The following is a 15861-nucleotide window of genomic DNA, read 5'->3' as shown; positions in this document are numbered from 1 at the left end:
CGTCAATGTTTCATACCCTTACTCGATCTACGTCTGCGCGTGGCGGCCGGGTCTATAAAAGCGACGCAGGGCGTCGCGACGGCTCCAGACGCGACATACGCGCATAGCTGAAAATGTGACATCGAAGGACGTAGCGGTTTTCTTATCACCATCGTTGACAGTTTTTTCAATTTCTGTGAAAGATCGCCAAAACGTCGAAGGCTGTCGCGAGGATTTCCCAGACGCTTGCTTCTTGTGTATCGTTGGTATTTATCGTAATCGCGTATCGTGACGCACAGTGAAAATGTAACTGAAGGGGCACGCACAATCGTTTGTGACAAGTTCCAAGGTGAAAGCTTCTCAGTGAATTGGACGATTGCGTTAAAATTAATTCGTCGTTCCGCGGACACGCCTTTTTCATCGCCCAAAGGATTACTACCAACGTGGTAAGTTACTTAGAAGGCCGTGACGCGATGAAATTAAATCGAAAGTAAAGTAAATCGAATCGAACACGTCGTTATCGATTTTAATGGTCATCGATGTCGACAGGAACGCGACGCAATGCGATTAACGTTAAGGATAACGTTAAAGAGATAAAATGTATGGAGTATAATAGGGAGAGATGTGGCTCAACCGGCAGATACAAATATATCTTTTTCTCTCTCTCTTGCTCTCGTTCTCTCTCTTGCTCTCGTTCTTTCTCTCTCTCTCTCTCTCTCTCTCTCTCTCCTTCTCAGCCTTTTAATCGGTCTTTCTCTCAAAGTGTTCGTTAACCGTAAAGACACAAGCCAAAATATTACTTCACTAATCTCTCGCACGCGTTAAAATAGCCCCGGTAAACAGAAACGCTAAATATAACTCGTGTCCAAAAGTTTGTCAGAACAAACCGGTAAGAACCGGCGGTAGTTGTAAGAAAAAATAAATCGCCTATGACTTCTACGAATCTACAAAGCGCGATTTGCGTAAAGATACGAGACACGTGTGCGCACGGGATGAAATCAGGAGAAGAATTATTTCGAGAAGAAACGACAGTAACGACGTTACGACCGGCGATAAAATCGAATCGCGTAACCAAAGAATTGTAAACGACGATCGTTACTCTGCGAATGAATCAGCGTCTTAAAAAGTGACCCGCCATCGGTTACAAAGACGAGGCTGAATCGACTAATCAATTTTTCTACGCCGATAGGATTTCCCGAATCCAGACGTTTCTCTTTTCTTCTATCTCGTATTCCACCTTAAATAGAAATCGAGACGATACGAACTATAACGAAACGGTTTGACGCGCGTTGCTGCAGCGAAATCCTTGCTATTGATCTAGGCAGCTCAAAAGGTCCTGGGTTCACCCGGCCAACCTCCGGCGTTCTCCCCTCGCCTCTCCAGCCCATATTTCGTCCTTCGCCTACACGAGCCATCAGGACGATTTTTCCTCCTATTTTTCGGACGACTTTACAACGAAGAAACGCACATCGTTCTTGAACTTTAGGAAAACGATCCGACTGCTTGTCGCTCGTTTATTTTCGTACAAAGCGTGTAACAAAGCGTATAAGACGTACGAGACAAAAAGGTAATTAACAGAGGATCGTCCCGTTAATCGTTTAGATGTAGAAAAAATGTAAAATTCGTGCAACTCGATCGCCTTGGCTAGCGTTTGGACGAGCAAGGGCAAGGGCGATTCTGGAATCGCAGCAGCGAGAGTGCGATGCCCTCTGTGACGGAAAGCCGACTAAGTGCTAAACGCGTTTCACGCTCGATCGGCCGTATCAGCGACACCAGCGATAGTTTGTCGTTGTGCGCATCGATGACGCAAACGAAATGAAAAGACTTTTCATCGAACGTTCGAATTAGGAGGATTAGGGACGCGAGTGAAAGAACTTGTGGCAGGCCGATCGATTTTAACGCGTACGCGTGGCGACGATACGAGATGCAAGTTTTCTTAGAATTCTAATACGACCTGTCTATCGGCCTGATTTCAGATGAAACTTCACGAGAAAAAGGAGTCCGGAATACACAGAGTGCAGGAGATTCCTTTGGAGGAGTTGGATCTGTCGAAGGAGTATGAAGTGGAGAAGACGCTCGGCGAGGGTAGTTTCGCCAAAGTTTTACTAGCGACTCATCGAGCTACGCGAACCAGAGTCGTGCTGAAAGCCGTCCACCAAGAACTAACTACGGAGAAGGACTTTTTCCGCGAGTTTCACTACTCGTACCATTTGAGCCCGCATCCGAATATACTGTGCTCGTACGCGGTCGCGTTCAAAGCGGAGAAGTGTTTCGTTTTCGCGCAAGAATACGCTCCCTACGGTGACCTAGCGGGCAACGTGAGAGCCGGAGGGTTGAGCGAGGAAGCGTGCAAAAGGATCGCCAACCAGCTCTGCTCCGCTCTCGATTTCATTCACTCGAAGCAGCTCGCGCACCGAGACATCAAACTGGAAAATGTACTGGTGTTCGCGCTCGACATGTCCAAGATCAAACTGTGCGATTTCGGGTGCACGAGGCGCGAAGGAACTCTCGTTAACAAGATCCGATGCACCTGGCTACCATTCCAACCACCCGAAATCTACGAAATAGTGAAAAACGAGAGGTACGCCTGCAAGAGGAGCGCCGATTGCTGGCAATTCGGCATCGTGCTGTTCGTCTGTCTGACTGGAAATCCACCGTGGCAGACCGCCGATCTGATTCAGGATCCAGAATATTCGGCCTTTCAAAGGTGGCTGAAGAGAAGAACCACCAAAGTTCCGCCAACGTTCAGACGATTCACGCCCAGACTACTGCGATACTTCAGGCGGACGTTCGAGCACAAACCTGAAAAAAGGCCGCACGTAACCGAGATCAACAAGTATCTGAAGGATTCCTGGTGCGTGAACAAAATCAGTCACAGCGCCACATCTACGTTGGTAGACGCCAGCGAAGGAATACCGAGGAGAGGCGACAGTCTACTTTACCTGGACACCGTCCTAGACGACCAACGAAACGTCGACGAGAACAAGAACAAGCTGAGGAAGCTTCTCAACAGTTACGGCCTCGAGACGACGATCGATCAGAAAGTCGTGACCAAGAGGATCTGGGAGTGGGTGATGCAGTGCGATTCGAACATCGCGGAGCCGGCTTTCGTCGGTAGCCTCGGGACAGAAACCATGTGAGGGATGGTCAAAGCTTCTAGCGAACCTTGCCTTAGAAGCGATCGTCAGGAACGAAAGTACAGTTTCGGTGGCTTCGATGCTGCCCGCGACGAAGACGCTTCGTCGTCCCTACAATGTGCCAAAGCAACGTTCGAAAGAGCGGCGACCAACTCGCCATCGATCTTCCATTAGGACGGTGCATCGTCGCTTCCGCACAGTGGCGTCGCGTCGAATTTCCTCCGACGACCGATATGGACGCGAAAACGTGTGATAATCCTTCCTATCATCTTTCTCCACTCGTTACACATTTCTTCCTTTGTTTCCTGCTCATCGTGCCCATTCAACTCATTCGCGTAACGCCGTTCTTCTCATTTTCCTTCTTCTTTTCTCTTCCCTTCCTCGCTAGACTCCTCGCTACATCAATCTTCTCTACGAGCGGACCAATTATCGACAAATGTATGTGCGTATATACACAGACATGTATATATTATCACGTACGGGCATCTTTTCGTACACTTCCTGTCCCGTGAACGAATCTTCGACGACGAGAATTGCCTAAAAACTGTATGAAATAGCCGAGTGCGATGAACGCGAAATTACGGGCGATTCTCTTCCTTTCCAGTAAAGAATACGAAACGTATGTGATAAAACAAATTCGTTAAGACTGCGGCGAATGCGAGCGTAACTGCGATCGGTGTTTTCGGTGTCGACTATAGAGACAATAATGACTGCGGATTTCCTAGTAATTTATTACGTTATGATAATTATACTATAGTTTAACGAACGGTAACCGATAGGGGTCACTGTACGAGGCCTTGCGTGAAATCGAACAATTCGTTCCATCGTGTAAACGTATGAAGATGCGAGAAAGAAACAGGCGAAGAACGTTCGAAACGCTCGAGACGAAGATGGAGCGAATTTGGAAGAACTCGGAACAGAGATTAAGCGGTATTTAGTGTCGTTAAGCGATATAGCGTATGTATACACATAGCACGCATATATTCTTCTAGCAATTTATCGGTAGAAGGAGCGATTATATAGAAATGATCGATGGTACACAATTTGGTAGAGCTACATTACCACAAAACAGCAAGCTACACATACGTAAACACGGTTCTTCCCCCGCGTGACGCGAAATTTGTATGTAATTAGCAAACTTGTAGAAACGTTACGAACGATAAACAAAACAGATAGATGGGAAGAAGTATGCAGCAACAACGCGTTAGACCTCCGTTAACGCGAAGCAATGTTTTCTATATAAACGATATCGAAATAAATACATTAAATATAAATAATTGCAATTATCTGTGAAATAATCTACGTAAGATAGTGTTCCCTCGAGTCGCTCTAGTCTCTTTCCCAACTACATTCAGGAAACAGCATTTCTCGCAATTTTATCAGACCTGTAGCGAAACAAAAAGAAAGAAGAAAAAGTTATTCAAAGAACGTAACAAACGAAGATTACTGAATGCAGTCTGTTTCCTTGGGCGGAGAAAAAAAGATTGTCGCATATTCCGCAAAGTTCTAACGAACGCAGCTGCTACCCGCACGCGAAACATTTTTCTTTCTCGTTGCCCTTCAATTCCCGCGTCTCAAGTAGAAAAGAGAGCAACTAAGAGGACCATCGAGGAATACTTGACTTTTGACCTTTTCCTTTTCCCGTATCCGTGACTGTCGCGGCCGAACGTGCCACTTGTCCGATTTGACACACCCTTGACCTACGTGATACCTATTTTTTCCATTTGTCAAGTATCGTACTTATTTTCTATATGTATAACGTAGTATATCGTAATCGTTTCGACGAGTAAACGCGCAAAAACAAAAAACGCGCGACGAGTAAACAAAAAACATTCTTTTGCGAGATACAATCCGAGAGGTTTCGAGAGAAAGATGCGTGCGTGTAACTAAAGTGGAATCGGAAAATTTATTACGCGATTCGAGAGAGAAGCGAACGATTCGCAGAATCGTTGGCTGTGATATTTCGGAAATTGTTCGCGCAAGCAGAACAAGCAACGTTCAAGTTAGAGAACCGTACATTTCCCTGAATAACGATCCGTTCTTAACTATTGACGTAGACGCAGTCCAGGAAAAAGCAGATTAGCAAACGTCAAACTGCGCCAACGTGCATTCGGCTTTTATCGTATCTGGATACAATGGATATTTTGGGCCTACGCGTTGCTATTTCCGCGCGTCGCGCGTTTATTCTGAATCGTTTGCTTTCCCAAGTTACATGCTTCTCTTACAACGTGCGAATGTATTTATCTCGTGTAGGAACATGTTTACCTACGTACGTCCAAAATTAACACGAGATAGCAAAAACGCGATTAGAGAGCAGTATATTTGAATCTATGTTCGATTCAATTATATTTCTCATCGTCGTTCCATACAATTCGATGTAGGTCTATCATATATAAATACCACGCTAATCATTCTATTAGGATCATTATCAAATTTTCAATACTTCTCGCTTTTCTACCTAGAGACGCGAGTAGCGTGATTTTTTTTCTTTCTGTTTTCTCGTCATGCGCTGCCTTTATATCCTCGCTACTTTTACATAAACATACTAAATTTTCGTTTTCAAATCAGCTGTTTTTAAAGATGAGCATATAGCTGATTTGATCAGGCTCCAAACATTTTCAATGGTATTCAAATCGGGAGAATTATCCGGCCGTGGATACACGCGGATATTCTTCGACACGGTATGGTAATAAATTAAATTAATTAATTGATATATAATCATCTACGGCTATCTATAACTTCTTACAGCTGAACAAGTGAAATTTCTACATGTGGTCTTAATTCGATGATCAGAGGCTGTAACAATTGGAAGACGAGTATAGAATAACAAAAATAAATGTGAAAGAAGGAAGAGAAAATGAAACGATATATCGTAGAGGCGTAACGAAAGCACGCCGAGACCGTGAATTTCAAAGCAGAGTGGAAGGGAAAGAAAGTTGAGGCAACGGACGGCACGTCGCCGAGTATCTCGTCATCGATCCTCCGGTCCAACAGCCCGACGTCTATTTTCATATAGGCTAACCTATTTATATATACGGACAATGTTCCACTTTTATCGGCCGATGAGAGCAGCAAGTTACCGCGCGTCATGTCGCGTCAAGGCGCGACATATCAGCGTTGACCGCTGCTCAGAGCACCGTACTAATTTGCATAGCGTTATTCACGTGTTGACCGGTACCATGCACGTTCTATCTCACGAGTATGTATCTTCGCATACGTTATGTAGGTATACCTCCAACTGCTAACGTGCCTCCAAGTTTTACGACCTCCTCTTCGATTTCTTTGACGTCAAAGGGGCACTCTCGAGACGATAACACGCGTCTTTCGTTAGGTATCAGCAAGAAGGGACTCGACAAATATAATACGACGAGACGAAAATTGTTCGAGTATCAGGGAGAAAAATAGTAAAAATGAAACGGATACTCACTAGATTATAAAGTATCATCGGACGAGGGCTGAATCAAGTTTTCCTAATTTTCTTGACTCTTTGAAAATGTCTTCCACAACCTGTCGAATTCAACGACGAATGGCTTTACCAACGAATGCTGGTTAGTCACTACAATGTGGTCAAAGTTCCCAAAAAATGCAGACATGGTCCAGTTTGTGCTACCAGTGATTACTAAATCGTTGTCCACGATCATGAACTTATGATGCATCAGACCATCCTGACATATTAATCTAATCGCGATTCCTGAAACGCAAAATATTTCGGCGTTTGAAAAAAAGAATTAAGTCAAATTCTGGTAGCCAATGATCGAATCCAACTACAAGTCTCGATGATATTTATCGCGTACCATTATTATAGAATAACGCCGTTTGTGCGGCATCGTTAGAGCCCATTTGCCGATCCATTATTATTCGAACAAGTACACCTCGTTTATGAGCGTTCACAATTGCATTCGACAACGAATGGCAAGTGAACATGTACATACAAACGTCCAAACTTTGTTTTGCATTATTCATATAGCTTTCTATATGTCTATAACATTATTTATCATTTGTTAAAAGCCATTTTTTAAAAGCATGATAGATCGCGCATTACCTCAAATATCGAACCGGACAATTGTTTTTAGGACAGGTCATCTCGGTAGTGAAGTGTGTTCGACAAAGAATAGATTCATTCGTAAAAAACATGACCTCTGAAATGTCATGTTTCGACTTAGGTATCTGTACTTCCAGCACTTTGCGCGTATTTATGTAATTACTCCACACGTTATGAACTCTTTTGTAGATATACCAAAGAACTTCCGACGCAAGAACTGCTCCCCCCACTAGCAGAATTTTTTTGTTTTTCATCTCTACAACAAAACTTTATATTTTACATTTAGAAATAAAAATATAACGTAATACCACGGAAATTTTATCGGTCTATCTATACACGTTCTCGCGGTAGTGATTTGTTTTACGCGCGCTTGTAAACCACGCCATGTTTTACAGCGCATGAGTCAGTAATGAAAAACCAATCAAAATATCATCGTTCAATAACGTAACTGACAAACGGATAAATATTTATAAGATTTCTCCGAATTTACAAGTACCGTTGGAGACAAGTAATACTTAAGGAAATATAGAATCTACACATTAAAATACTATAACCTAAATAATAAAACTTTAGTGTAAATCGAATAATGTTACTAATCTCTCGATTGTGTTGTGTAATCATGAATACGATGCAACACACCTGCACATGTACCTTTAAGATCTCTAAAGTGTCGTAATGTCTGTTTTGTGGAAAAAGAAACAATCGAATCGGTAAATCGGTAACTTTGCCGCCAGTAATTGTAACAAACAAGCGTAACGCTCGTGAATTTAGCTTTCAGTACTGACAACGTTTACTCGCCCAGAATTCCTAGATACATTGTGTTGGGATGTTGAGAATATTTCTTGCCCTGATTGAAACAACCAATTGAAACAGAATCGCTATTGTATTTAAATAGAAAGAAAATCGATGCAAAAGAAAATGATTAAGCGTTTACCTTTATTAAATCTCGTATAAAAAATGTTTCGGAGTATTATAGAAATCCAATAAAAAATTTGCTAGCTTTGTCCCATTTGTTTAGATATAAATTCTTTATCCCTATTCCAAAGAATGTTACATATAGTATTCAACTGATAAGAACAATCAAACACTTCAGATCTCATAGAAGGTTTATTAATATCAATTCTAATAACTTTTACTTTCCATTTGTCTTCAAATTCTTTTATACGTGTGTCTTCTATCGTAGAACTCGACCATGGTTTAAATCTACAAAATATCGAGATCCAATTAACTATTCTTACCAACAGATAACAAAGAAAAGAGAACTCAATTATGATAAATTACTTTGTCCCTATCACTATATTTGCTGGTTTTTCTTTTATAGCTGCCATAGTATTCATCAAATATGGAACGTCATTAAATCCTGTCGCATCGTCGAAAGAAAATACAGAACATATAGCATCTACTTTGTCTTTACAAGCCTAGAAATTTAAAACAATGTCATTCTTCGTTATCCCATTTTAATATATCCTATCTTTATACTGTACGTACGGGCAATATGTGATTATATTTTTTAATGCTTGTTTCCGAGGTATCCCAGAACTGTAATTTAAACAACACAACTTTGTCCCATATCTTAACCGGCCAAAATACATTCGTCTTTTTTATCCCATTAGTTTCAGTATAATTACTGGATTCTAATACTCCAGCAAGACGAGCTACAACAGCAGTTTTTCCTACTCCAGATCTCCCAACCATAAAAATTTTATATGTAACTTCTTCGATTGAAGATGGTAGGGGAGGTCTTTCAAGAATACCTAAGAGATTTTACAAAGGAAAATAACCAACGAATGTATACAATGAAGAATCATTCATTTGACTAACGCATTTTACCATAAAATCTCCTTTTCTTTGATGTGTTTACATAAAAATGATGCATTAGTGATTCTCCCTCGACAGAATGCAACCAATTCACATTTATTGCCGTCATTATATAGCTGTTAAAAATCAGAAGATATGGAAGCCTGATAAATTTTCGATAAACATAAGCAACTATAGCAAAGATGCTATATTCTCTATAAGATTAAGGTTACCGTGCGATGATTCTATCTTAAAAGTCGATCGCTGCTCGTAAATTATTGGAAAAAAAGAGAAAGAGATAAAAGAATGGAACGGTGAAGATCCACTTTCTTTCGTGCTGTAAATGCCTTTAACTTTAATTCTCAATGACTAGCGAGAATTTTTAAAAATATCACTTCTTTTCTATTCTTTTCACCTGGTTTCACCAACTCCAAAAAATGGTACATTTTACAAGTGTGACAACTATAACTCACAAATTTGTATGCAACCAGCGGACTCTACGAATCTCGTGTACATACGTAACTTCTCAACAAATCCGATAAAATCCCGCCTTCGGAGAACCAATAAGAATTACCACACTCTACCACCGCAATGAGAACAAATAATTCCATTAGCAGTGAAGTTGGCGTTAGTTCAAATAAATGCCACATTGACCAATAAAATCCATTTACAACACGTAACGCGTTGTTTGCAGATGTATCGCCATATTGTATATTTAACGCGGGTCACTGGCGCGTGTATGGCCTTTTCATAAGATTTTCTGCTGAATAAAAGTGCGTGCATTGACAAGAACCGTGAAATATAACACGCGATGGATCCGGAAAAGTTAAAAGTGGTCGAATTAAGGACAGAACTCTCAAAGCGTGGACTCGATACGAAAGGCGTCAAGTCAGTGCTTGTTGAGAGACTTCGTAAGGCGATAGAAGAGGAAAATGCAAACCGTAAGTCACTATATTTTTATTCTCTAATCTTACAATGCTCCAAATTTCCTTAAGTATGATACTCTTCGTCCGATGACCAAGGTATTCGTGTATTTCAATGTTGACAAACATTCAAACGAGCCAATAATAAGTCGTCTAACATGTATTATTAACTTTTTCCGTTAAATTATCTTAGAATGGAAGACGATAACCTGTTTATCGTTATTAAAAATGATCAATAATCGTAAAGAATTTGTTATCGGCATTTCCAATGTTGAGTAGGCGCGAACTATGCGCGCCTTTCTTCTGTTTACGTGTGAATTGTGCTCGCGACGCCACTACATCTCGTAGGTTTTAGTTAGCAAAATTTTATGCCGTTACTTTTTCTATTCATATCTACAATTAGAGTGTAAATACGCAGTACCCGTTATTTAAATAAATATTTTAGTATAAATGTTGCATTTTTTTAAGAGTATTATATTTTTGAATATTCTCTATTCTTTTGCGAGTTAATGCAACGTAAATACTTTTAAATTGTAGAAGTAAATCAAGGAAAAGCAAATATCAGTGCAGAAGACACACAAGATGATGCTGTTCAAGAAAAAAGTGATGAATCGACAAAAATACCACAGACACCAAAAAAGTCTAGTAGATTGTCAAAAACAGCATCTGTGATGACGCCAAAGGAAGATTCTACAAAAAAATCCTCTAGGAGGACTACTAGAATTCCATACTCTAGCAGGCGGAGGACATCTCCAAAGAAAGCGGATCAGAATGACATGTCTCGTGAACCATCTCCAACAGTATCTGAATCTGCTATGCAAGAGGAAACTATGCCGGATGAAAGTGCTACGCAAGAAGAAATGTCTATGCAGGAAGAATCTGTACAAATAGAGGCTTCTGTCCAAGAAGAAAAGCCTTTATCACCTAAAAAGGATGAACAAGAAGAAGCAAAAGATTTATTTTCAAGTATAGAAAATAAAGATGCTAATTCTATGGAAGTTGTAAAAGTAGGTGATATAAAGGATGCAAATGTTATAGAAAGCAGTGAGAAAGAAAAAAACACAAGTATATCGCAAGCATCTCCCGTGAAATCACAAAATGTTGAGTATAGCGATGTTGATGTTCCAACACCAATGGAATCATTAGATAATAAAAATGAAACAGATCTAAAACAAGGACCAACAGTGACCAAATCAAACCTAGAAGCAGTAGAAAACACACATACAAAAGAAAGTGAGAATATTGTTTCAAAAGTACAAGAAAATGAGAAATCGACTATAATTTATGATACATGCAATGATATAGATGATATAAAAAAAGAAGTTAATGAAATAAAGGATGAAAATATAGAATCTGTAGATAATGATCATGTTGTAGAATCTGTTAATGATACTAAAGCTACTGACATTCCTGACCCAGAACAACAAATAAATGAGTTACTTGAAGAAGATCAAGACATAGATATCAATGAAAATGATGAATTAAAAGAGGAGAAGTTACTAGAAGATAAAGACATCTTGTCTACTAGCGACAAAGAGATGGACAGTAGCATCGAGAAAAAGCAAGATGAAGAGGTATATTTTATACATTAATTTCTAATTATAATATGCATATTACTCATGCTTTTATTTTAAATTTACTTTGATTTTTTTCTAGCAGCATTTAAAATCTCTCTTTCACATTTTTGCAACATTCATTGGCTTTATCTGCTATAAACTTTATCCGGTATAATCCGGTATCTCATTACGAAATGTAGAGGATTGCAGTTAAGAGCTTCTTAAAATATCGGAGACGTATAAATTTACGTTTATACTTTAATGTTTGAAAATTTTATGTGTTTGAAAATTACATTTGGTATAGAAGAGTAGAAAATGTTTGTTGATAATCGTTTGAAATCGCCAATGTTTTCAAAAAGTTATTACCTCCTCTATATTTTATTACACATAAGGCTTACTGTACCTGCAAGAAATATTATTTTTAATCATTGACTTATCTTCGTTTATATGGAAAGGATATAGAAATGTCAGACGTTAGACACGAAGAAGATGCTGATGTAGATATCAAAGAACAAGATACAAACGACATTGTTCTGGATAGGAAGCGGAAAAGATCTCCTAGCCCTATAGAAGATCGACACGAGTCACCGGCTCCTGTTCTCATCGAGAATGAACCAGAAATCGATGATTCTGCTTTAATACTATCCTGGTGTATGTTGAAAACTAAATGAAAGTAACTGATTGAATCATATAAAACAAATGTTTAATTATTATCAACAATTTTCAGATGATTCAGATTTAAATTTGGTTATTGATAAGGATGGATATTTTACTGCTACACCTATGCACAACGACGGATTTTCACATATGTGGGCTGGAGCAAGAGCATCCTATGGTTTTCTTTGTGGGAAGGTTTACTATGAAACAAAAATAGTGGAACACTGTACTATTAATTCAGGAAACGAAGAGCATCCACATGTACTCAGAATTGGTTGGTCCACTCCTTATACTTCAATGCAACTTGGTGAAGAAAAATTTAGTTTTGGATATAGCAGCACTGGTAAAAAATTGGCAGACAATCAATACGAAGATTATGGGCTTGAATTTGGGAAAGACGACATAATCGGTTGTTATTTGGATGCAACATCCGAAAATGTTATTATGTCTTATACAGTCAATGGAAAAGATCAAGGCGTAGCATTTCGTATCTCAAAAGAAGAACTCAATGACAAACCATTGTTTCCGCATATTTTGAGTAAAAATTGTAGTTTTGCTTGCAACTTTGGCCAAGAAACACCATGGACAGAAGCAATTTTACAAGATTACGTTTCAATTGGAAATGTGGAATCTCAATATAAAACTCCTGGTCCGCGTAGGCCAGAAAAAAAAGACGAATGTGAAGTAATAATGATGTGCGGATTACCTGCTTGCGGGAAATCTACCTGGGCAACACAATACGCGGCTGAACATCCTCAAAAGATGTACAATATCTTAGGACTCAGTAGTCTAATTAATAAAATGAAGGTACGTATTGTAAACATTGCAGTATTATCATTGAATATGCGTGTATAATATTAGATAATTTGATAACTAATATCTTTTAAGGATCCCGGATTATCGTATAAAGAAGGGTATAACGAAGAATGGAGAATACTTATCGATAAATGTACCGACGCATTAGACAGACTGACGGAAATGGCTTCTAGTAGAAGACGTAATTATATATTAGATCAGGTATGTATTTAAGCTTGCGAAGATTTTGTCTCTTTTTTTTTTTTTTTTTGTTATATCAAAATAGTAAAATACAATTTAACGTGACATATATTTTATGAAATGGAATACAGACAAATGTGTATCCTTCGGTACAACGACGTAAAATGAAGAATTTCTGTGGATATCAAAGAAAGGCAGTAGTTGTAGTTCCATCGGAAGACGAATTTAAGTCACGAACTGTCAAACATAAACCAATAGATAGTAAAGAGATTTCTGATTCTATGCTTTTGGAGATGAAAGGTTGATTTTGACATTGTGATTTTTACTTCACTTACGTTTATAATAAGATATATACTAGTATATACGCGTTGATTCTTTCAGCGAGTTTTAGAGCTCCCGTTGTTGGCGAATCTTTCGATGCCGTTGATTGGGTCGAACTTAATCGAGAAGATGGTGAAAAACTTATAGAAACCTATAATAAAGAGGGAAAAGATGCAGGATATGGCGAGCAACAAAGAAGTAAACGGGCACGCATAGATTCGAGGTCAGAAAACATTCATGAAAATCGAGGTGACATAAGAAGTAATCGTGATAACAGGGACAATCGAGATTATCGTGACAGACGAAGCAATTGTAAGATCTACAAAAAATATTAAAATTAATAAAAATTTTCAAAGAAATATAAAAATACCAAGTCTGTTTAAAAAAAAAAAAAATAAATGTTTTTAGATTCCGACAGGAATCGTAATCCTCTTTGGCGAGGTAATGTGGGATGGAGAGATAGACCACAAAGAGGAGGTGGCCACATACGACACGGCAGTGGTTACGGACCCCCAATGCCACGAAGAAGAAGGGGAGTACCTATCCCACTTGTACACCGAGGAATGAGTAGAAGAGGTGGTACTGTTGATAGAAGAGGAGGAAACGACAGAGGCCGAGCTTTAGGTTCTCGTCAAGGTGCCCGGTCAAGAGCTCCAATAGGGTAATTATATTTTCTATTCTTTCAGTATTTCCTATAAATTTTTTTATTGAATTTTCTCATAATTATCGATTTTCTCAATAAGGAATTATCAAGTTTCGCAACAATCCGTGTGGAGTCAACAAGGCAACTGGCCAAGTGGTCAATCTCAAGAAGGTTGGGGCCAACAAAATAATTGGGGATCGCAACCGTGGGGTAACTGGAAAAGCTATGGACAAGGATCCTACAATCAAAGCAATTATAATCAACAAGGTTATGGTAACGGAAATTGGAATAGTTGGAATCAGCAGTATTATAATCAGTATTGGGGCCAGCAGCAACAGAGCGGACAAACTACGACAAGTAGCGGGCAGACTGCAAACAAACAATAATCTACTAGGATATATGTCACAAGAGTGGAATAGTAAGATACACAAATATCCTTGTTTTATTTTGTTAAATAAACGTGCAACTCGTAAAAAAGCTAGTTAGAAATGAAGTGAAAGTAGAGGACAATCGTATTTCATAACTTTGATTTATATTCTGCTGCATCGAAAAAATGAGTGTGATTGATACAAGTTCTGTTGTATAATCTATTTTCATCATTTCTATCATTCATTCTGTTATCCTGTTATTGCTAGCACAAATGATATTTCCCATACGACAGCGTGTTATTTCTTTTTCCAGGCTGAATGAAAAGCACAACTGCTTTATCTAACGATTCCACAATGGGACTTATTCTCCAAATTGGCGAGAAATAAATGAAAACTTCAAATTCTAGTGTCATCGATACCATCGAACATCGGTACTGATTACACATAAATAGATGGACAAATTTTTCCACGACAATATATTCACAATTTTTGTTCGTATATTTTGCAATGTACGAATTCCAAAGTTATCTACCGCGTTTTTATAACTCGAGCAACAATTTAGATTTTATCGAGTGAAGGCACCGTTACACATGCACCACATGGAATTATTTTGCGTTGCAGAAGGCAATTATTAAACGAATTATAATATTACATAATTGTGATTGGAGATTGATCATTGGGAAAAAGGCACCTAATGAAGAAAACGTATTCGTACTAAATACGTAATTCTTAAATAATTTCAAATCAAAAAGGGGGTAACGTATAAATAACATCTTGTAACATCTTTTAAACGAAAAATCGATCAAGAGGAAGAATGTCATATATGGGTACATTATACAATTAGCATTAAGATTAAAATACTTGCAATGAATAATCGCTCTCAAAACAAATACGTGTAAATATGTACAGATTTTCAAACGTATTACACCGAACGTTTACTGGAAGTCTGTTTATATATTGATAGTTAAAATACCATGTAATAAAAAAAAAGATATTTGTTCTCGACAAAACACGAGAGTGATATTGTATATGATTTTGTCTTATCTTTCTATACTAATGACATTGTACAAAAAAGGAAAATATCGTGTCACGAATAAATTATTATTGAATTTGATTTTATTGAACTGATAATATCACCAGATTATGTTTTCGAGAATTGAATGTTATGTTTTGCAACGTTACTCTATAATCAAGGATATGCGATTGTTACCCGACGTACTTCCTCCTGTTCCTTCGTTTTGTCATTATCACCAATGTCTTTCATTTTATTCATTAATTCCCCTTATTTCTTTTTTTCTCTTCCCCCCCATCCCCATTCTATCTTTTCTTCGTTTTGTTATATTTTCTCTTGTTGCAACAAACTGAAGAATAAAGCAATAGTACTCGTTTTAGTTTATGCTCGTTATTTCAATCGTACTGAAAAATCGCTTTCTCGTAGTTAC

General features: G+C 38.6%; 3 protein-coding genes across 17 annotated transcripts in view; 2 read left to right on the top strand and 1 right to left on the bottom strand.

Annotated features, from left to right (window-relative positions):
• The window catches only part of LOC126873569 (ciliogenesis and planar polarity effector 2), a 59945-nt gene extending 50320 nt beyond the window's left edge, over window positions 1-9625 (bottom strand). For 4 of the 15 annotated variants that reach the window (XM_050634607.1, XM_050634608.1, XM_050634606.1 and 1 more), the window contains exons 1-4: window positions 7798-8152; window positions 7159-7425; window positions 6911-7095; window positions 6544-6807 (exon numbers count right to left, since the gene is read on the bottom strand). In XM_050634607.1, the coding sequence (XP_050490564.1) occupies window positions 6587-6807; window positions 6911-7095; window positions 7159-7425; window positions 7798-7805 (681 nt within the window). In that variant the 5' untranslated portion in view covers window positions 7806-8152 and the 3' untranslated portion in view covers window positions 6544-6586. The other 11 variants (XR_007692454.1, XR_007692455.1, XR_007692453.1 and 8 more) reach the window with 11 other exon arrangements.
• LOC126873545 (heterogeneous nuclear ribonucleoprotein U) lies at window positions 71-15536 on the top strand. The gene is made up of 11 exons (XM_050634536.1): window positions 71-425; window positions 9650-9896; window positions 10416-11452; window positions 11890-12085; window positions 12162-12898; window positions 12980-13108; window positions 13219-13387; window positions 13469-13720; window positions 13817-14069; window positions 14152-14469; window positions 14733-15536. The coding sequence occupies exons 2-10, from the start codon at window positions 9767-9769 to the stop codon at window positions 14435-14437; spliced, it is 3189 nt and encodes a 1062-aa protein (XP_050490493.1). The 5' UTR covers window positions 71-425; window positions 9650-9766; the 3' UTR covers window positions 14438-14469; window positions 14733-15536.
• On the top strand, window positions 1956-3119 carry LOC126873392 (serine/threonine-protein kinase meng-po). Its single transcript, XM_050634235.1, has one exon. The coding sequence runs from the start codon at window positions 1956-1958 to the stop codon at window positions 3117-3119; it is 1164 nt and encodes a 387-aa protein (XP_050490192.1).
• Window positions 15537-15861: the final 325 nt, after the last annotated feature.

The sequence above is a fragment of the Bombus huntii genome, chromosome 14, assembly GCF_024542735.1.
Source record: "Bombus huntii isolate Logan2020A chromosome 14, iyBomHunt1.1, whole genome shotgun sequence".
NCBI lineage: Eukaryota > Metazoa > Arthropoda > Insecta > Hymenoptera > Apidae > Bombus > Bombus huntii.
This window is presented reverse-complemented; position numbering and strand designations above follow the sequence as displayed.